The 22,570-nt window shown below is 41.9% G+C and overlaps 1 protein-coding gene across 2 annotated transcripts in view; it reads right to left on the bottom strand.

Annotated features, from left to right (window-relative positions):
* Positions 1 to 22,570, bottom strand: part of sema6bb (sema domain, transmembrane domain (TM), and cytoplasmic domain, (semaphorin) 6Bb) — a 142,057-nt gene that overhangs the window by 62,703 nt on the left and 56,784 nt on the right. For both annotated transcript variants that reach the window (XM_083969624.1, XM_083969623.1), the window contains 2 exons: positions 2,722 to 2,850; positions 1,204 to 1,318 (listed from right to left, as the gene is read on the bottom strand). In XM_083969624.1, coding sequence (XP_083825750.1) covers positions 1,204 to 1,318; positions 2,722 to 2,830 — 224 coding nt within the window. In that variant the 5' untranslated portion in view covers positions 2,831 to 2,850. The remainder of the gene's footprint in view (positions 1 to 1,203; positions 1,319 to 2,721; positions 2,851 to 22,570) is intronic.

Genomic DNA, 22,570 nt, shown 5'->3' with positions numbered 1-22,570 from the left:
TTAGGACAACACGGGTAGTAAATCTCAATGTGCATGTTTTTTGTTAGCTCAGTTTGTCTCAGGACGGCTCCCGAATGGCTCCGGGGACCAGCAGATGTAAGTTTTACAGTGTAAACCTGGTGCAGCTGAGTGGGCCGTCCCCGTCTGGCCCTCCTGACCATCAGGGCTACTGCCTGTCCAGGATCAGCACATTCAACAACCTGACAGACATATGGGGACTATAGAGACCAAACTAGAACACATTTTTGTCAATCCACACATCAGCAAATTCTTCAGAGGTAGCTACTGTACCAGATTGTCTAAAAAAAATGTCTGAAAACCTCTGTAGTTTGCTCACTACAGTCAACAATGTTTGCAATCTAGCCCACAAATCTCTACAAAAATCACAGCCAGCTCATGAAGCATCAAACAAACTTTGATCTCACTGGTTCCTCTTATTCTGTCCACTTGACCATGCAGAATGTGAACGATAAACATCAGACCTTTTGGTGGCTTTATCCAACTCTAAACTGAGCGCAAGTCTATTCAACCGGAGTAACAAACATCTCTGTCACTATGAAAGGTTTTTGTTACTCGTTGAATTCATTTGATGATTCAGGTCTTTTGTGTAGAGTAGATGACAAAAGGCAAATGGAGGAGGCAGCAGAGTGTATTAAGAAACTGAATATTAAAGAGAGATTAATAATGGTCAGAGCACTGTTTTTTCGAAAGGAAAATCCATTGGCCATTGATTTTGTTTTACAATCTGAATGCTGCATGTGGGTGTACTGCAGCTGAGCTGAATGCTAACATTAGCAACAGTTAGCCTGTTAAATGCTGCGCAAAGTGTTGGTTCAACCAACTGTCATATTCTGTCCTGCTACACTTAATATATTTAAGAGGTAAAACCTGGCTCCTTATAGCAAAGCTGATGGCATTTTGTTATAATAAACAAAATTAAGTCTGAGGCTTAGACAGCTGTAACTAAGTCCTAAAATAATGTCCAATGTATATGGCTAATGTTGCATGACAAAGACAATCCAGCTGAAATTAAACCTGAAAATTGCTCTGACAGAGCTATATTTGTATTTGTATGTGTGTGTGGTACAAGTAATTATCATAATATGCATATTACCCAGATTTGTCAAAGCTCATGCTAACATATGGACAGAAATGAATTGCAAATATGTTTGTTTAGCTGCGCGTGTTGGCGTGTCGTCTTACCTGGCTCCGATGTAGAGGGTACGGTTGACTTGCAGGATCCTCTGGACGTGTAGAGGCTCTTGTCTCAGCCATGTTCGGTGGGGTCGCCCCAGAAACACTGGGTATCTTCTCACCACTGAGAGACAGAAACACGCAGTGACTGATCCCAAACTGACATCCATCTTTGACAAAAGTAGTCAAAATAAAAGTGGGTTTGCGTTAGTTTGTTTTGACAGTTTGGCTGCAGTGACAGGGTGATGTGGAGGCAGCGTTTGAGACCCGCAATTGAAACTGCAGCATATCTGATACATTAAGCAGACAGGGACACAGAGCAGCGCACAAACAAATAATCTTCAGAGAATGAAAGCTGTCTGAACTATACAGTATCATGTCACTGCTGATTTGCTGACTGACTGAGACTCACTTTTGATGAAGTGCTCATTTACATGCTGTTTTTTGTTGACAACTTTGGCAATGCATGTTCTGCCAACTGAATCAGATAATGCTCAACGTGAGAGACACAGAGACAGGTGACATTTTGAAAGCATCAATAACAACTTAACAAGAAGGTCTCAGAGGACAGTGGTTCCTGAACACGGAGGAAGAGGAAACTTGAGGGAGAGAAATCAACGACAAAAGTGGCAGAAAATGTTCATCTAATATTCTTTAAACCACATTGTCCTATGTGACACGATGTAAATATAAAAGTGAAGACAGAGGCAGAAATAAGAGTTATCCATGAATCAGATGGATTACTGCATTGCTATCAGTCTGTGACCTTGACTGAGGTGAATGAGACAGATTTCCTTTATCTTCTCTCGCTCCTACAATCATTATTTTTCATATCCCACCCTATAGTCAGTTCATCTGTTGCCTCTTCTTATCCACCTCTGTGTTTTGCCTGCTTCGATACTGTAATTCCTTACCTACATCACTCTTCTGGGATCCACTGTTCATTATTTTCTATTTTCTACTACCTATTTGTCTTGTCCGTCCAGATGAGCTTGTGTTTCATGTTCTAACGTATACCTGGATATGCCAAGCCACTGCAGTTGCTCCTGCGTAGCTCGCTGTAGCCTGACAGCCTCTTCACTCTACTGTGAGGTATTGATACATGAAGAAGGGTCTGGACTCAGCTGGGAAACCATCAATCAATACTATTGAACTGCAATCAATCAAGGTCTGGTCTGAGCTGGAGACTGCCAAGCTGCTATGGAGACTCAAAGTCTGAGTGTGTGAGGAGCTTTGTCTCTCGAGGGTCTGGTGTGTGTGTGGGAAAGTCATGAAAGTGAGAGCCCCCTCCTACACTCTGCTCTCATTCCTGAGCGTGACCCCACACCCCCTGACCTGCACACCAGTCAACACCCGTCGTGTGAGAGCCTGTCTGACCTCTACAGCCCACACTGTGACCCTAAGCCACCACCGAGCCCTTGCCCCCGATTCAACACCCTACGCGTTAGAGCACCTCACACATCACGTCCTGCGTGAGAGTCACAGTGGAGAGTTGACGGGTGGAGGGCGAGAAAATCAGAGGGGTACCTTCGGTGGGGATGAAGTTGAGGGGCCCCGGTTCCTCTGGGAACGACGAGCTGGCAGTTCGGAGGAGCCAACACAGCAGGAAGAAGGAAGGAGGGGCCATGGTCGCCATAGCAACAGAACCGTAGTCTGCTGAAATAAAAAATAAAAAAAGACAGAAAAAGGAGAAAATGCAGTGAGTGGCTGCTAAATGAGGCAGAGGAAAGAGACATACATAAACATACACAGACAGAGAAACATTCACTCACTCAATCACCGACTGACAAACTAACTAGCTTAATGGGCTAGTGGCTGGTTTTTCTAGAGTGAAGCTCTCTCTTTGTATTCCCACGGCATCTCTATCTCCTCTCCCCGATGCCAAAGGAGACAAATAGCAGCTCAGAGCGAGAGGTTAAGTCATCCAATGAGAGAGAAGTGTCCAGTCAGCTCTGAGTGCGGCCAGATCACAACATCACCACATCAAGCATCGTACGGCCTACAGTATACGACAAAGCTGAAGACTATGAGATAGAGACACAGGAGAAGAAGCGGAGGGAGGGGTGACGTCTTGGGCGAGTCAAAGACTGAGATACAGAGTGGAATATCTGTACAGGCAGAGAGTGGGTAAAAAGCTCGGTAATGCTATAGATGTGAAGCATTATCCAGTGCATGAGAGCACATGCGAGAGGGAGTGAAGTGGTGGTTCTACTTCGTAAATTAAATGCTGACCGGTGACGCAGACGCCGTCAGTAATTTTCACCGGGCACATGCAGGGTCTCAGATGTGATTCATGTGGAAATCCAAATGATACCCAAATTGAGTTACCCTACACGATCCATCTGGTAAATGACTCGGGCTCTGTGCCTCACAGGAGAAAAGCTCTCAGAATTGCTGTTGTCTCCAGCCACAAACCTCAGAAAGCACCATGGGCCAACCGCTACCTCTGCATGCTCTGCAGACACTTCGATTCAAGCTGTTATTATCTTGAGGTCTGATTCCTCTGTAATTATCTATTAATTTCACCCTCTCCATATGAGCTTGGCAAGGAACTTTGTTGTCTTGGAAATTTCTCAAACTCACTGTACTGTAATTTACCAAAAAAAAATCTAACTCCACTTGAATCACGCTGTTGAACAATTTGCATTGAAAATCAAGCGGAGACCTAACATCCTCAGCACTGCAAACACAAAACATTTCATTCAGGCATACACAATTGCAACATCTCTAATTTGAATACTCAAGGTTGAATTTGTTTATGCAAATCATTTAAGCATTTTACTGTGGTCACAGATGCACAAAGCATATAACAATGCAAAAACAAACACCTTGCTGATTGTACAGTATCCACTATGCGTGTTCTGTGTCAGCATTTGTCTCTCGTAGGCTCTTCATGTCACTTCAACCTCAGCTCAAGTCAGCCAAATTGCATTGTGGCTTCGAGAGCTGTGCTGGTAAATATGATATTTTGTTATACCTACTCAGGCACAAGAGCAAAACTAAGTCTGAGCACTTTATGTTGGGTGCTCCAGTTCATAGGAAAGGTGCTGAAAGTGTTTGACGTCAAGGCTCTGTGGAGGCTGAGTCAAACCGGTAAGACAGTCATTTATTGGCATCAATCGTGTGCTGAGTCACTGTGATGCTGAAACAGAACAGACAAACAACTGTTGTATGAAATCGCAGCAACAAAGCAGCCAGATTCAGAGCAACAGACATTTGATGTGGTAATAATAATGGCTGAACGACAGGCAAAACAGGCCAGTAAATAAGAGTCATTAACAGTGTACTGACTCTGTAATGTCCATGACAAAACACAATCTCAGTATCCAAAGTTTGTTCAGTTTAACCACTGTGATTAAGTGAGAGGAAAACTGTGGAGTGTGTTGAATTGAGTAAAGGTGTTTTTATTTCTTATGGATACAATTTGAATTGCAAGTATGTTGTTTTTTCTTTAACAAATTACATTATATTGCTGTAAGAATCCCCTTAATTGGAAATAATGGAACTGACTCAACAGCCCCAGACCAAAAACAGAAATACAAAAATATGTGTATGGATATTAGCATTGTAATATGCGTAATTTGTAAACTTAATTAATTATATAATTTATATAATACAAACCCACTGTTGATAATAAATGGATTTACATTAATGTTATATTGAAATTAAATGGTGGTTGGAGCAGAAAAAGTAAGACAAAGTGTGAGCAAACACAATAAACTGCAGCAATGGACGAAGCCAACCCACTCTGAAGTGTACATGCATATTGAGCCTGTTTCTTGTCTTCTGTCATTCTTCTCCTCACACATCCTCTCTCTCTATCTCTCTCTCCCCCCAAAGGATACAAACAGCCATTGTGCAGCCCATCACTTTAATGGAGTCCCAGACATAACCTTATCAGGACACATTATCTTTATGGGGCATTTCTCAAATTCCTTGTTCTGACATCAGAATAAAAGTGGGAGGCATGCTAATTACCCAACACCCACAAGCAAAATTACAGGAGGTGAAGGCGAAAGAGTCACAGAGAGAAGAAAGGAGGTCACAGGGTAGCACGGAAGAGAGATGGAGTGTGAGATAAGAGAAAAACAGTAATAGAGAGAGAGAGAAGATGAGAAGTCAGGAAGTCAGTATATCCAATCACAGATTCCATTGTTTCTGCTATTAATAATGTATGAATAAATGTCAGGCGGTACGCATTCGATTAGTATAATTAGACACCCAGGGCTATACAATTTCATGGGACAGCAGAATAAGTAGATACACACAAGTATTAGAGTGAGTGTGTACGTGTGTGTTCTGTGTGTGCGCATGCAAATAGTTCCAAGCCAAAGCATCACTGTAATTATGACAAATGGCTGCAGCTGAGTCCATTCAGAAGCCTCGCTGCATGGCACGAGCTGCATGGTAGGTCTGCCATTACCACTGAGCCAGACGTAGCGCAAGTCATATATACATTCTGCCATTTGGAGGAGACGCTAATTCAAAATATTCAACCCCTGGGTGCTATAGCACTCCATGTACAAAACTAAAATGGCAGTTGATGGCACTGAAGTCATATCGGAGTTGGCACGCAGTGTGAGCTCCATGGGTTTCAAAAAAAAAAAAAACTTTAAAAACTATACTGTCAGTAGCAAATTATTGTGTCAGTTCTTTCACCGCGGAGTATATATTCCCCCATATAAAACCAGATATTCAAATGTAGGTTTGTTTGACGAACTGGCACAAATAATCTTTGATATTGGGGTCGAAAGCAATCATTTTCTGATTTGTGGTGATATGAATGCCCATACACAAGAGAGAGATGATTTAGCTATAGTTGATGGGGATGAACAGTCACAAAATCAAGATGGAGTTTTCAATGAAAAGAATTTTTGTGTGGGGACATTAGAAATGTTTAACATCCCACTAAAAAGGAAATCAACTGACGCACACAGTGATGTTGGGAACTATGGTAGCGCACTGCTTGAGATGTGCAGAAATTTTATGTTTTGTATATTAAACGGTAGATGTGGTGATGATATACACATTGGGAAAGCAACCACAGTGGAAGAAAGTGTAATTGATTATATGATAGGCTCACCATTTATTTTGAGTAAGGTTAGATGTTTCCATGTGCATGAGTTTGACCCTTTATTTTCAGATAAACATTGTATGGTAGAAGCATCATTGGACGTGAATTTTGTCAACAACGATATATGTGCACAGAACCTAACAGATCAGTCAAACCTAATAATTGCAAACAGTGAAAAACAAGTGTTAATTGGTAAATGGGATAAAAACAAAGTTGATGAATTTATAAGAAATATTCAACTTGTTAAACTGGATGAACTGTTATATGATTGTGGTGATTTAACAGTGGATGAAATTACTAAGGAGCTATGTAATATTATGACTAACAGTGCAGCAATGACATTTCCCAAAAAAATTGCAAAAACTAGAAATTCTCAAAAACCCAGTAATAATGCATTGTGGTTTAACAAGGTATGTAGGTTAAAACGACAAGAATACCTGAAAGCAAAGAAAAAACATAAAGTACAGGGAAACGAGCGCAGTAGAGAAAATGTTAGGTTAAAAAGTAGAGAATATAAGAAGGAGATATATAAAGCGCAGAGAGCTTATAGAACTGAATGTAATAGAGAGTTGTTGAACATCAAATCTAATAACCCAAAGCTCTTCTGGAAAATACTTAATGGTCCTAATAGAAATAATGAGAGTTGCCCAGTTTCACCTGAAACTTTCCATGGACACTTTAAAAGATTATCAGACTGGGATGTGCAGATTGATAAAATACCTGAAGATACATGTACTGAATGCACTCATGGTAGTAATGATTTAAATTCTAGGATCACAGAGCAAGAAATAAAAAAGGTTATTTTAAGATTAAAACCTGGAAAGGCAGCAGGGATTGACCAAATTCTAAATGAGTATATTAAAAGTACATCAGGTATTTTTATGCCATTATATGTTTCCCTATTTAATAAAATCTTTGACTCTGGCATCTTCCCGGAAGACTGGACACTTGGTTTGATTGTGCCAATCTTCAAGAGAAAGGGTGATGTTGCAGACCCGGATAACTATAGAGGCATCACACTTTTGAGTTGCCTGGGTAAATTGTTCACGAACGTACTAAATGCAAGGTTACTTAAATTTTGTGAGGATAACTCTATTCTGAGAGAAACCCAGGCAGGATTTAGAAAAAGTTATTCCACAATTGACCATATATTCCTGTTGAAACATATCATTGATTTATTCTGCTTTAAAAAGAGGCGATTATTCTGTTCCTTTATTGACTATAGCAAGGCATTTGATTCAGTTTGGAGAGATGCCCTATGGTATAAACTATTAAAAATAGGTGTTAAGGGCAAATTTTTGGATGTAGTAGTAAATATGTACAGAAATATTAAATCTTGTGTATTAGTGAATGGGATGAAATCTGAGTTCTTTGTAAGTTTAGCAGGTGTTAGGCAAGGGGAAAATCTGTCACCATTGTTGTTTGCACTGTTTATTAATGACCTGGAGGATTATCTAAAAGGCAATGGCTGTCAGCTTATTAGTTTTGATGATGAAATGATTGACCATTATTTTCAACTTATAGTACTGTTGTACGCAGACGACACAATCGTCATGTCTACTTCAAAGGAGGGGCTGCAGAAAGCATTAGACTCGATGTATGGCTTTTGTGAAAAATGGAAATTGAAGATTAATAGTGAGAAGACTAAAGTTACAGTTTTTGGTCATAGAAAAGCTGATATCAGTAAATTTCAGTTTACTTGTAATGGAGAAAAGCTAGAGATTGTCTATTGTTTTGAATATCTTGGAATCACTATGAATTATAAGGGTTCATTTAAAGCCGCTATCGATAAGCTGTACACGAAAGCGTCTCGTGCCATGTATGCCCTCCTTTGTAAATGTAGAAAATTTGATTTGCCCATAGATGTCACACTAGATCTTTTTGATAAATTGGTTTCACCAGTCATGTTGTATGCGTGCGAAGTTTGGGGGTACGGAAAAATCGACTTATTAGAAAAACTGCACCTTAAATTTCTCAAATTTGTTTTAAAAGTCAAAACAACAACTTGTAACAATATGGTTTATGGAGAGCTGGGGAGGTACCCGCTTTGTGTTTCAGTTAAAAAAAGAATCATTGGTTATTGGGGAAAACTAATAGAAGGTAAAGAAAGTAAACTGAGCAAAATAATGTATAACTGTCTATTTAGTCTGTATAACTCAGGTGTATTTGTGTCACCATGGATCCTGCAGGTTAAGCAGATATTGGATGAGTGTGGGTTGTCATATGTTTGGCTCTCTCAAAGATGTGTTAATTCTGACTGGTTGAAGCTAACTGTCGAACAGAGACTGAAAGATCAGTTCCAGCAGACATGGAGAAGTGAACTTGGCAGTATGACATCATGTGACGTCTATATTGAGTTTAAACAAGAGTTTAAGTTAGAAAAGTATTTATTGTGTTTAAATCAAAAGTACAGACAGGCCATTTGCCACTTTAGAGTAAACAACACCAGAATACCTAAAGTTATTGGAAGGTACAAAGGACTCGATAGAAGTCGGAGGTTATGTGATCTATGTAAAGACGGCCAGATTGGTGATGAGTTCCATGTTTTGTTTGAATGCAAGAATACATGTATTGTATATCTAAGAGAAAAATACCTCCCTAAATACTATGTTTGTCGCCCATCTATGTTTAAACTAATTTTGTTATTACAGTCTGATAAAAGAAAAGTTATTTATAAACTAGGTGCTTTTCTGAAATGTGTTCTTCCTCTGTTTAAGTGATTTTGCTCTGTCCTGGTCAGAGATGTATGTACAAAGTATGTACAGCCTCCGCTGCCTCTTGCTATGTCTGATTATTTGTACTGTTTTATTGTTTGTGCTCCATACCACTTGCGTGGTCGTGAGAAATAAATAAAGTAAGTAAGTAAAGTAAAAAGTCTATTGTTTCGAGTGATGTGACAAACACATTCAGGAATTGAGCTTGATTTCGGGCACCATCCCAACAGTCTTATTTGAGTGCCAAGTTAATACAGATGGTAAGTGACGAAAGTGGAGAGAAAACGCAAACGATAGCTGGTTGAGTGGAACGTCAGTGTGAGCCGTACAACCCCCACTGCAACGATCTCGTGCTAACTATTAATAAAACAGGACTCCTGGACTTCCTACCACGCTCCACTCGCTTTAGCAGGATTTACACTGAGTTGTTAGTTTGTCCTCTAACACAGCCCCTGATCAATTTGATTATGGCTGTTTAGCCAGATAATTTCCTAAACAAAGTCATTAAAGGATAATTTAGCTGCTGAGAAGGTGGAGGGAGCTGGGCGTGGAGGGTCCCCGGACCCATCAATGCCACATCAGAATGACAACAACTTAGATAACAAATCAATGATGCCTAGTGTCTTTAGTGAAGCCCTAATGAGGACTGATACTGTTCTGATACAGAGTTAAGTCTGAATAAAGAACAGAGGGTTTAAAGAGAACAAAGAGAGGAGGAAACGGTTTGATGGCAGATGTGAGGAATGCCTGTAATGTGGAATTGGATGCTAGTTATTCAGAGAAAGTGACCCCTCTGCTGCCGAGGTTTGGATACTTTGCATGCAAACAGAACACCTCATCATCAAATGAAGGCGCTAATATGCTCTGCATGGCTTTGTTACTTATTACAGTTGCCATGGCTCTCCCTCTCTACTCTCTCCAGTCCCTCTACCTTTTTCCCTTTCTCGTCTCGTTACACCCTGGTTTCTCTCTTGCTCTGCCTGAACCCCAGCCTTGTTGATGTGTACGTTCTCACTGTGTTTCCATTACACAGCCGTGAGGTACTTGCACTAAAAATTGGAGAAACGGTTGAAATAAAAACCAAGATTATGCGTGTCCTAGATATAGGGAAAATGGTAATGAAATGGAGCAGCAAAATGGGGACACAGTGGTGGTGTCGGCGGCGGCGGTGGCGGTGGTGGTGGTTAGGGTATTTATGATTAATACATTTAACAGAATGGTTGTAAAGTATTATGCAGAGGTATCGGTTCTGGTAGAATACAGTACTCACGCAATAGTCCAAAGCTATAATCCCTTTTCACACTGGTCACCCAGTTTCAAAAAGGCTGTGCAGAGTATGAATGAATTTAAACATGGTTTATTTACACTGAAATCCCTTTATCATCCTTTTACAAGCCAAATTATGTTTTTCTGTTCATTGCATTTATTTTCAGTTTTTCCTAATCCTTGCAGGTATTGCATGTAATAAATCTGCCCTGATCAGGTTTTTTTTTTATATTAACAATAGATCTACTTGTACGTGTCAAAGAGACAGCAGGGAAGATGTGCTGTTGTTTCTGTAGTGGTAGAATAAGCTCTTCAAGCAGTAGACGATAACAAACTACTACCAGACTGTTGTTTTGATTCAATTCAATCCACTGTTTCCAATAAAGCTCTAAAAAGAGAAAATACTAGAGGGAAGAACAACAACCTGATGGGGTTCAAGCTCTAATAACCTTTGGGAGACACACTCACAACCACCAAAGCATTTTGGGCTTGATCCTTACAACATTAAATAACTTCTGAAGAGGAGTTAATGTTCAAAGACGTTTGCTATAGGCGTGAGTTTGAGCTTCACTTTTCTCTGCTTTTTTTGTTCCACATCAATAAGATGACCTTCAGAATTTTGTACATGAGACTGTGCCGGTACATAGGGAAAAGATATTGAGTAAGCAGTAGAGGGTTTTATGATTGTTCCATTTTCTTTATGTGGACTTAAAGACACCCCATAGATTTCCCAGAGACCAGCCTAATTGTCATATTAGCGAGATAGGAGTGGCTGTTTTATGGAGTGTGTAGAATCAATGACAGGTGATAGCCTGGCGCTGCTTTTAGCGCCTTCAATCAGCAATAACAGAAGAAGCTGTACAGTATGTGGCAGTGATGTAAGAAAGAAAGGGAATGAAGAATAAGACGTGGGGAGGAAGGCTGGGATGGGGGATTTAAGGCAAAGATGGAAATATAAAAACTAGCCATAAAACACTAAGGTGGGAGAATGTGGAGAGGACATGGCAGGACAAAGAAAGTGACAAAAATAATGCACTGCAGGGAGAGATGAAGAGAAACAGAGGTGAAAGAGACAAGTGAGGCATTCAAACAGAGAGGGGGAGTCACGTCGGATACATTGAGACCGAGCGAAGCCAAGGAATGTCCGGAATGAGAGAGACAGAAAGACAAAGACACAGAAATGAGGGAAAGAAAGAGCACAGAGCCAGTCGTACTTTTGCATTGCCAGATTTATCTCCACACTTAGCCAAGAGCAGATGAGTGGGAAGGACCCTCTGGCTCAGAACTTGCCTGGTTTGCAACTTATCTTAAGGGGTATCATTTTTCTCTGTCTCTTTGTGTGTGGGAAAGTGGAGTCCCGCAGGGTGCAATAGTTGGGCCATTGCAATTTAGCTTCCACATGTTACTTCCATGCCACATAATACAGAGACATGGGTAATTTAACATAATTACACTGATGCCACTGTTATACAGAACCTATCCTTGTCCCCTACCTCAACCTTTTGAAGTCACTGGTTGACTGTATTAAAGGATGATTTAACTTCATGTGTCACAACTTCTTGGAATCACTAAAGATAAAGCAGAAACTCTTGTTACTGTTGTTGAGCCTCTGTGGCAGGAAACATATTCTCATTAGCCTTTTCCTCCATGTAAATAAAGTAAATTAAAGCCACAACACCAATAAAACAGAAACTCTCCTATAGGATGCTAAGAGGCTTCTTAATGACACTGTCCTAAACTTTTAGCTCTCTGTACCTGGGGCTAGGATTGTGGTTATGGAAAATAAACCATAGTATGGTTTAAATTATGCAACCATAATTAAAAGAAAGAAAATACTATGGTTAAAGGTTCAGGTTAAGGCCTTAATTATAGCCCTGTGACAGAAGGATACAACCTTCATGTTTCTGTGTAGTGTATTAAAGTCAAACACACTACATGCCCATGCCCATCAACACACCCTGACCTCCACAATTTCACTTTCAGTCGTGCTTGTAAAAAGACAGACTATAAATGTAACCACTGGATGTAAATCTTGAAGTGTGAAACTGTCCAACATAAATAACATTTTTAAGGGTACTGGCCAGTTAATTATTCTTTTGAAACACACTTCTACTCCCTTTCCTGCTTCTTAAGGCCTTACATGGCATTTCTAGACAAGTCCCTCCCTGACCTGCTTACTCCATATATAGCTTCACCTCTCAGACCTCCAGGGTGGAGTTTTTACAATGACCCTAGCTTCTGGGATACTTTTGCCATTTTACCATATACATGTTCAAACTTTAACAACGTTAAAAATCCGAGTGAAAACATATTGTCCACTGTCTCTAATTTATTTAGTTTTTTTTTTAACCTGTATCTCATATCTTTTTGTTTACTGTATCTACACTGGATAAACTTTTCTTCTCTTAAAAAGCCTCTCAGATCTGCTCTGTTGGCCACAGACAGTTAACATCTCCTTGGAATATTGGTATTGATTCACTTATGTATAAACACATACACTTTATTCTGTATATACACACATATGCACAGAACAAAGTGACCAACACACATACGTATCTCCTCTGGGCATTGTGCCTTCACTTAAGCCAAGCCACAGTCTTCCCCCCTCTAGCTCTTTTTGAACCCTAATGTAAAAACGATGTAGGAATTCCCTCCGCTAGAGCGAACTGCACACACGGTTCCTCTCCCGTTGGCTGGGATTTGAGTGACCTAGACTGTGTTTACTAGATATTTGCATCACCATGAAGTCTTGGAGCCTCAACAACATCGCACATATTTAAAGAGCGGGAGAGTTAAAGAGAGAGAGAGGGAGTGAAAGAGAATAGGTCGAGAGAGAGAGAAAAGAGGGGGAGTCCAGAGTAAATGAAAAGTGAAGAGTGACCTTTCTACAGCGAACACTGATTTTCCCATGCACTGAGAAACACCATGGATTTATGTAAAAGGGAAATATGTGCAGCATGTGCAGACGGACAAAACATTTCAATAACACTCATCTTCTTTCAGAATCAGACCATGAGAACACAACCACTGTATCTGTGCCCTGATATCAGGGGCCAGAAAAAAGATAATGTCCTAAGGACATTATCTTTTTTTCTACACTATCTTTTTTTTAAATTGACATATAATTTCAGAGGATTTAAAGGTTGGTACTGGAATAAGATAATCTCTGACTATTTCTTAGTGCTGTAGATGTGCTCCCATTAACGGGCGAGAGGTATCCCAACTAAAGAGTGTTGGATGACAGAGCGGTAATGTAATACCTGTAATAGCTTATTGTTGATGAATGGATATCTTTGAGTATTACTGGAGCTCTCCCCCAGCGTTGTGTCAATGTCATTAACCTTCACAGTTCTCAAAATTACAGCTGCGGAGACACCAGGAGGCAAAGTCGCAATCTAGAAGGAGTAGAACAAAGATTTCGTAGCGCTGTCTGGCAACGTCTGCGGGTTAATTATAGGCCCGTGTTTCAGGATGAAGACTCTCCAAGAAGGAGGGATGAGATAAATCTTCTATTTTCTGTTCTGCACATATCTCTCTATATATTTTTTAATGTTACATTTGCCCGTTTCCTTCATCTTTTAAGCTTCAGCGTACCTCTCCTTCTGAACAGTTCGACTTTGATCATCAAAAAGTGATCTGCGAGACAAGGAGAAACATCACAACAGCAGAGATTTGACCTTTGCACCCCCCCGAGTTTACAACCATCATTAGCAGGGCAGGGATCAGGGACCACGGCCATAAATCATGCTCAAACCATCCATGTAGGAGGAACCCAGATACACTGCAGTAAAAATGAAAAGAAAACACACTCTGAGAATGACGGGAGGCTAAAAGCAACTCCATCCATCACTGGCTGGAGGCTCCATAAAGCCAGTAAAACAGGAAAACACATGAGGCGATAATCTCTACCATCGTTATAAATAATACAGAAACCTTGCTAATGGCAGTAAGAGGTTCTACAGCATGACAGAACCCCTCGTGATGTGATTATTTGGCTAAAATTTCCCCCAAGGACACGTATTATCTTGTATAAATACTCAGAAGTAACTCAATAGGGCAATATGTTCCTGTCCAGAGACTGTTTGCCCTTTGTGCTTGTGAATCAAGAGGATAGGTGGATTTATTGTAATGGCAACAAGTGACAATCAGCTGAGCATGAGGCCAGGTGCTGGGCAGAAAAAGAAGATTAAGTGGAAAGTGGAGGGCACTGACAAATGGCAACAGACTCTGCAGACTGTAGTGCTCACTTATTGTGCGCATTAGTACCACTACATAGAGTTTAATGTCTGCTGACATTAGACACCATCTAGAAACATATTTGAAGGATGTAAATGAGTCAGGAGTCTGTCTTACTGAATAAATAAAACATTAAATGTTACACCTGCAGAGTTTTTTTGTGCCGATTTCATAATAAGATTTGTAGTTGCTATTATTACCAGCTGTGTAGTGATGTAATAATCATTTCCAGTTTGCAGTTTGCACAGACAAAAGCACAGTCAAGATAGGTTCATAATGAACAACCACTAGATGTCTGCTGTCATGGTTCCTTATGGCAGCTGTGTGGAGCGGCCTTTTCATTTCAAGTGGCCATAGTGAGTGCAACTTAGGCGAAACAATGGAAACAGTGGGAAACAGCAGGACCTACTGTGGGTGGCAACAAAAGCCCATTAGCAACGCTTCCAAAACTCACAAATGAACACATTACATCTTGTATTTTTAATCCGAACAAAAACTGATGTGTGAAAATGATAAGTTGTGCTTTTATGTGCTGGACTATTTCTTGGCCTGAAGCGGTTTCTTCCAAGAGTCATGTTGTCACTGTGAGGTTGACAGGAAACCAGAAGAGACTGCAGGAAGCCAATGTGCCCAGCCAAGAAAACGTCCCCTCCCCCTCCAATAAAACAAACAAGATGTAAAAGCATTAATTAGTGAGCTTAAGAGGTGCTCGAAGGCAGACCCATTGCTGCTTCTCTCTGTTTGCAGACTTTATGCTGACAGTGGTATTGATCTTCTCATCTAACTCAGAAGACGCACCTAAGTGTATTTTCCAAAGTGTAAAACTGGTCCTTCAAATTTCAGCAGTGGAAAGGCTGCTATGACGAATAACAAGTGGCCTTGGAGAAAAAAGAAGTGTCCTGGTTTCTCAAACACAACACAAAACGGTTGAGCAAAGCATTTACAAGGTCATATTCTACAATACACAGTTACTTCTGAATAATGAATTGTATGTGAAAGGGCAGCATGAAATTGTCTGTCTAAGCGATTCTGTTTTGGAGAAGCAAAGAGCCGCCAGCAGAGAGGAGGGAGGAGAGGGAGAAGGAACGGGGAGTTCTGTATACATTTTGGGCTTCACAATGACATCTCTGTATGCTAATGGTGTTTACCTTCTGTTCCTCTACCTACCCTCCCTGCGCAGTGCGTGAATATCTACCGTTATGAAGCCCCTGCTTGTTTTCGACTGTCAAGATCGACATATTCAAAGCAGAGCTGATGGAGAAATAACTCACTTCGCGGCTGTATACAATTCAGGAATAATGTGTCCCTTTTGCCGTGTCCAGATGTTTTATTTATAATGGCAAATTTCACAGAAAAAAAATGGTCTTGTCAAACGCCCCACTGTGAACACCCCCATCATAAATGCTATCTAAAAGCAATTTTGTCTTTCCTGACAGAGACAGGGAAAGCACAGTATCTTCTCCTAGTGGAAGGCCGGCACTGGTGTAGATAGAAAAGCGCCTCCCCAACCCCAGTGTTCGATTTCATACTGACTGTCGTGTACACATGGACCTTGAGCTGTCGCTGTGCACATAACACAGTATATGCACACTCAGACTCACACATGCAACTCCTCCTAAACCTGTATTTCCCCTTTTCACCTTCTCCACCTCCTCTCACCTCCTTTTTCCATCTCTGTCCATCTTCTCTCGGCACAGACCAGAAACCTGCTCGTCCAATTTATTCAGACACATTCCACCTGTATCGCTTTCAATGCGGCTTCACGCGCTACAGTAACTCCGGGTTCTACCTTTCCTGCTTTATCTCTCCCTGTTGCTTTGAATGTCACATCCCATGTGGCACACACACATGCACACGCACGCACACACACACAAACACAAAGTAGCATCAATCAACACGCATCTCCAGCTGACAACTGTGCACACAAGGCTGCTGCGAACAAAGACACATTTCCTATGTGTGTACCGAGCACTCGACCCAAACTCAAAACAAACATACAGAAATAAACACACACACACACACACACACACACACACACACACACACATGCAGCCATCGCATTGCAGGCATAACTCCCAGCCCTGGCTGTGTGCAAGTTTGATCCCTCTCACCATGTCTGAGAGGCATGTTAATCAGTGAAGGAGGCTGCCAGCTCAGCCATATATGTCTCTATCATTCTCGCTTTCACTCCCTGCGTCTTCGTCTCTCTGCCTCTATCTGCATCTCTTCTCTCCAATCTGTCTCTGCTCATGTCAAAACCCTGTTCCTCCACCTCTGCCTCACTGTATTTATCTCACATTCCTCTCCTTCCCCTTGTTTTCTTGCTCCAGCTCTCATCCCATTGCAGCAAATCATGTCTTTCCTTTTTGCTCCTACATTTTAATGCATTTCCCCCATCCTGGTTTCAACTGATGGGATTTAAGGCACTAAAGACTGGATGGTTTATTTAGAGGGGCTCAGTGAGGTTAGCTCACTTTTACTCATCAGTCTGACATTTTATTGCCCCCCCTCTTTCTCTCTCTCTCTCTCTCTCCCACCCCGCCCCCTTCCTGTCACCCTCCACTCCTTGCTCAACCCTCTCTTCTGAGGCTTTGGGATCTGTTTGTGCCTGTGCTAAAGTGGATTTGGTTGTGGTGACTGCATCAGGGTGGGTGGCTGGATGAGTTTCACAGGACGAGTTTTAAAGAGCGAGCTTTGAAAAGCTGAAGGGCAGAGAGAGAGCAAGAGAGAGAGAGAGAGAGAGAGAGGAATTGAGGATGGGGAGGATGGTGAGAGGAGAGATGGTTGTGCCGAAAGAGATACAGCCGTTATGTGTTTACGGAGACGGTTCCTAAGGAGATTTTTACCCAAGCACACAAGTTATAAGTCACGGAGCGAGGGAGGGAAGGGAGGTGGTCATCTTCATGTGGACAGAGATAACAATGGTAAGACAGATGATGTGGTGGGGAGCAGGAAAGGGAAAATTAGAGGAGAAGGAGAACACAAAGAAGTGTGGTGAGTGCAGTCACTTTGAAGAGAGGAGTGTGATTCAATAGCTCCGCATGTGAGTAAAAGCACAGAAGGCCCTTTAGCTTTGTTAAACAATGGTGCAAGGCTGAGACACAAATTAAAAAGAGATGTTGCTTCCATGACCTGAATGATCCAGGCAGGCGGTCAAAGAAGACGTGTCATGGTCGACAGCTTCTTTTCTTTATTTTACCCCATAAGGCTCGCGGGCTTGGCCTCCATCCGTCGTGTTGCACTTAAAAATAAATGCATTCACATGACACACTTCACAGATAACGTCTCAATGGGATGGGAGGGGGTGGGGATGGGGATGGGGATGGGGGTGGGGGGTTCTCTGCTCATCCAGCCAGTAACATCCTTTTGCATTTGCATAACACAGGCTCAACATCAAGCTCGAGCCTCCTCACCGGTCCATGGTCGCCCTGGATGTTCAACAATGTCATTTAGTACCTGGCATCTCATGGAGCGGATCAAATCAATAAAAGCCATTTCCCTTGCAAGTCAATGGCCCCCGCTCGGGTTGTCAAGTTAATTCAATAAAGGCAGAGACGAAACAACAAGCGCAGAGCAATACCTCCGCCAGTGTCTCGGTTTTCACGACGAAACTTCACACGAGAAAGGGCGAGGTATGCGGGACATTCGTAGTATTGATTAAGAAGGTGAGAGCAGCAGTACATGCTCAAGGATTTGTGAGGGTGAAAAAGGCTGTACGGTGGAGCTATTCTCTCTGTGGTTACCTGTCACGAAGGCAGTGGAGAGGAATGAAGCAGCTCATCTGGGCCTGCCTTTTAAATCCTACATAACAAAAACAAGAATCCAACACACAGCTCCATCAGTCTACTCTCTCATCTCCCCATTAAAGCACCGGTCTGGTACACAGATTCTTTGTGCTTCTTCCACTCCGGCAGATTGCTAGCTACAGACATTATTTTGTTCTCTGGATAACAGGGTAAGTGGCTTGTTCACTGATTGGTCTTTCTCCGGGCTTTTGAGCAACAGGGTATAGCGCTGTGGAGCCAAACAGACAGGAGACTAATCCCCCTGCTGCGGCTGTTGACAGAGGCTGCCATTTAAAAACACTGAGAAGAGGACAAACAACAAGGCATCGAGGAAAATTGCCCAGCTTGGTTTCACTAGATATATTCCTCCAACACTCTCATCGTGTAGGAATACTCGAAAAAAGAGGGAAAGTGTACCCGTAAAAAAGAGGATAAGAGATAGGGGGTGCTTTAGGGAATTGTTGTCCAATTTACACGAAAAGAAAATTCCTCCTTTGGATACTCTTACAGAGTTGTACATCCTCAATCTGTGATGTTCAGTGAGTTCCAGGAGCTGTTTTGTGATGAAGCAATTTGCATTTACCCTCATTTCTTTGAGACCAGCTCGGTCTGATTCTGCCGAAGTTTCCTACATTTAAAAGTGACTCTGAACTGCCCTGGGCAGAAGTAAATATGTACAGCATTCAGTGTGTGCAGGTGGACACAACTAAAGCTGCGTAGTAACAAATGTATCTCCGACTCCAACACAACACGGCCACAGGCTGCAGTGTTTTCAGGACTGTAGTGGCTATTGTCAGTGGAGAAACGAGCATCACTGCCTCTGTTCACAATGTCTGACTGTATGTTGGACTCTTATAGAAACTCAAGTCTTCACTGCTTGATTGTGATTGATACAGAGTCAGTTATTCACATTCCTGTAATAGTTTATAACTGAGAGAAACGATTGCATTAGATTTTTAATGGCTCCATTCAAGCAGCTCCCCTGCCCACTCAGATAGCCATCTCCAACTGGGAAAAAACAAAACCACCCTGTGGGAAATGAGTGAATGGAGCCAAGTCATCACATTGTTGCTCAGTGTTAGCTGCGCACATGACAACGCACTATATGGTAGGAAACGTGGGCTGCAAATGCACAATATATGATATATAGATGAAATAATGGCAGCGAGTAATTCATGAATTAGCTTAAGATGAATAATGTATGAGTTCATTTTCAGCTGGTCAGTGAACAGCAGGCAGCAGCAGCTGATCACCAGCTGATCTGCGCAGCACGTGTTCATGTTCCTGCCTGAACACGCACTACTGTACCATACGGTGACATTTAAACATTATGTACTTTGTATTGTATCTGCTGTTAAACTGTTGTAAAAAATATAGCCGTGCTGAAGACACCTTGATGCTTTTGTTTTGTTCTGTGCCTGTGGACAGTCAAGAAAGAAAGAAAGACAACCAGCAAAAAAAACAAAAAAATACAAAGCCGCAGCCTCCCTGTTCAAATGGATTTTTTCTTCAAACCTCACAAAATAAAAAAACAAATACAGTGACACTATAGTGTGTTGTTTTGATGATTGCTCCTGCAGTACATTACACTAGCCGCCTGGAAATGAAAACATATCCCATACAGCAACAGCCACTGTGAACACATGTGAGAAATGCCGTAAAGATTTTGGCTCGAATCAAAGTAGGGTGCCTGTGCTACGCTGTCAGTGCACATGGCAATTAGAAGTGAAGCAATGCTCCGGGCCTGGATTGATCCTGCAACAACAACCTGCCTGTTTATTGACAGATCTCCGGGGTTTCACTGCTGCACAGATGCCCTCAGGCCACTTTGTTGGGCCCCAGCTCTCTCTCGCTCTCTCTCTTTGTGTGTCTCTCACCCATGCTCCCTGTTCTCTGTGACCATGTGAGAAACAGCACTATTCAATACTGCCTTGCCAGCGTCGGGCTGGGTGTTCCTATCAACATAGATATCCAGCCTCGGAGCATGAAGGCTGTTATTTAATTGTAGCGCTGGCAAAGCAGCTGGATAAAGGTCGACCTTGCCTCTGCTACTGATCTGAATCTAGTTCCAACAACATTAATGCATTACAATGTCTGAATAAAATACTGTTGCATTGTTTTATCATAACTCTAAGTTGATCTCATGGGCTTAGCCATTAATAACTTAAATTTCTAGCCACACGAGTTAGTTGGTCGATGTATTGAGGACTCTCACATAGACTGAACTGGAACAAAAGATTTAGTTGATGATGAAATTTTGCCTCTAGCGTCGTAATCAGTCCCAAAATCCAGTTTTGTTTGAGCATTACCATGTACCACTGTGAGCATGTTAACATGCTCACAGTGGTACATGGTAAGCAGTAGGCACTAAGAGGAGTTTTCTAATACATGTAGCTCAAAGCACTGCTGTGCATCACTGTCTCATAAAGTAGTACCTACTTGTTCAGAGGTAAGTAACTGTTCATTGTAAAGGACTTAAAGAAGAGAGTACAGCAGCTAAAGTGACCGATCAGGTTAAATCAAACTGAAATTTCCCTTTAAATGTCTCGTACCAAATCATTTTGAACCTGCAGTACTGTCAAAAGACGATTTTCAGTATAACAAAGCTGGACATCTTTAATAAGCTCTGATGAAGCTGTGATGAAAACGCACTGTAGCACTGTTTACACACTCTCCATCAGCTGCCAAGTGGCTGTGGAAACAACACTTACAGTTGAAGGACAGCTGTCAAGCCTGGTACTGTAGTCCTTAACAAAGAGGAAAAGAAGGAGGGAAAGACTTGATGTCCACCTCGAGGTGAGGATGGGGAGAAAGGTAAAAAATAAGGACATAGGGAGAACAAGCGGAGACAGAGAGGACAGAGAGGTGAGAGAGAAAGAGCGCGTAAATGAATTTTAGAGCAAGAAAGAGATGACACAGGGAGATAAAAACAAAAATAGAGGGTTGGATTGGAACGGCTGGAGACAAATGGAAAGATAGTGGAAATGCAGTGTGGTAACGCCGCGCTCTCGCTGAAACCGTTTGGCTCTTGACAAGATAAGGACAGCCATCACAACCTGAGCCACCATTTTTACTCATCCCAAGTGGTGGCTGAACAACACCCCTTTTAACCAACCCCCCCCCCAGCCTCTTTATCAAGAGGTGCTATTGTTTAAAATCACACACAGACACTAATGCACACAAATACAAAGGGAGCACAGACACACACACACAAATGATTAGCTGTTACAGTGGCATTAAATGGAATTTAAAGACCGTTGCAAAAGGACAGTCACAGTTCATCAATTTGTGCTCCTGCATTACACCGCTGTCTTTATGAGTCTGGGGCCGTAATGGCTGCTGGTTCATTTAGTTTTCTTTTCTTTCTCCCTCTCTCTCTCCCTCTCTTCAACTGTAGACTTCTGACCACAGAGTAGTGGAAATGAGGGGACTCAGGCTTGGGGTATATGTTATAGCCTGTGTGTGTGAGCTTTGAAATGGCTGCCCAGTGCTAATCAGAATGAGTCATGCTGTGGCAAATCTGTCCGAGAGATAAAAGAAAATGTGAAGGCAGTGAGAGGCAAAGAGATGAAGGAAGCAACAACGAGGTTTGAATTACCAAACATCCTGCTATATGATTTTCATTAACCTAAACATCCACCCCTCGCTGCGCTTCACTCGTTTCTTTCCTGTGTATATTTCCTCCTCTTCATGTCTTGCCTCCTGTCTCCCTGCTCCTACAGTCAAGCCTTGCTGCGTCCCTCAATGCCAACGGGCGCTATGGCAACAAGACACTGACTCTTGCAGAGTCTCAGTGAATATGGGAATCAACATGTGTGTATGCGTGTCTCTCTATGTGTTTAAATACAGTCATGCATATTTGCCACCTTCTACTGAGGGATTAAGGCCTAGTCTTTGTGAAATGCACGGTGCTGGAGGTTTGGTGACAAAGGGCATGGCTCCTCAAATCACTGTGACTGGCAGCCTCATTGTTAATACGCCAGGAATCCTAGCATCTCTCCAGGCTTCTCTCTTTTTTCTTTCATGGATCATTTCATAAGAAAAAAAAATGTCACTGAGGCGGGTCTCCTGTCTTATAACTGACTGCCACTTGTAGAGCAGCTTATTCTGACAGTGGTGGTTAGAGTAAATAAATCTGGACAGCGCAAGCTAATGAGCTTGAACGTTTAGTGAGCTTTCCGTCATGTTGGACAGGATGGCTCTCTGTCACTCAAGTCAACATAGTGTTGTTACAGTACGTCAAAATTGGAAAAGGCTGAACAATGTTTACTATGATTCTGCAAGAAAATCCTAGGATTGCG

This window comes from Trachurus trachurus (genome assembly GCF_905171665.1).
Source record: "Trachurus trachurus genome assembly, chromosome: 4".
NCBI classification, from domain to species: Eukaryota; Metazoa; Chordata; class Actinopteri; order Carangiformes; family Carangidae; genus Trachurus; species Trachurus trachurus.
The sequence above is the reverse complement of the archived record's forward strand: the minus strand, read 5'-3'. Positions and strand labels throughout refer to the sequence as shown.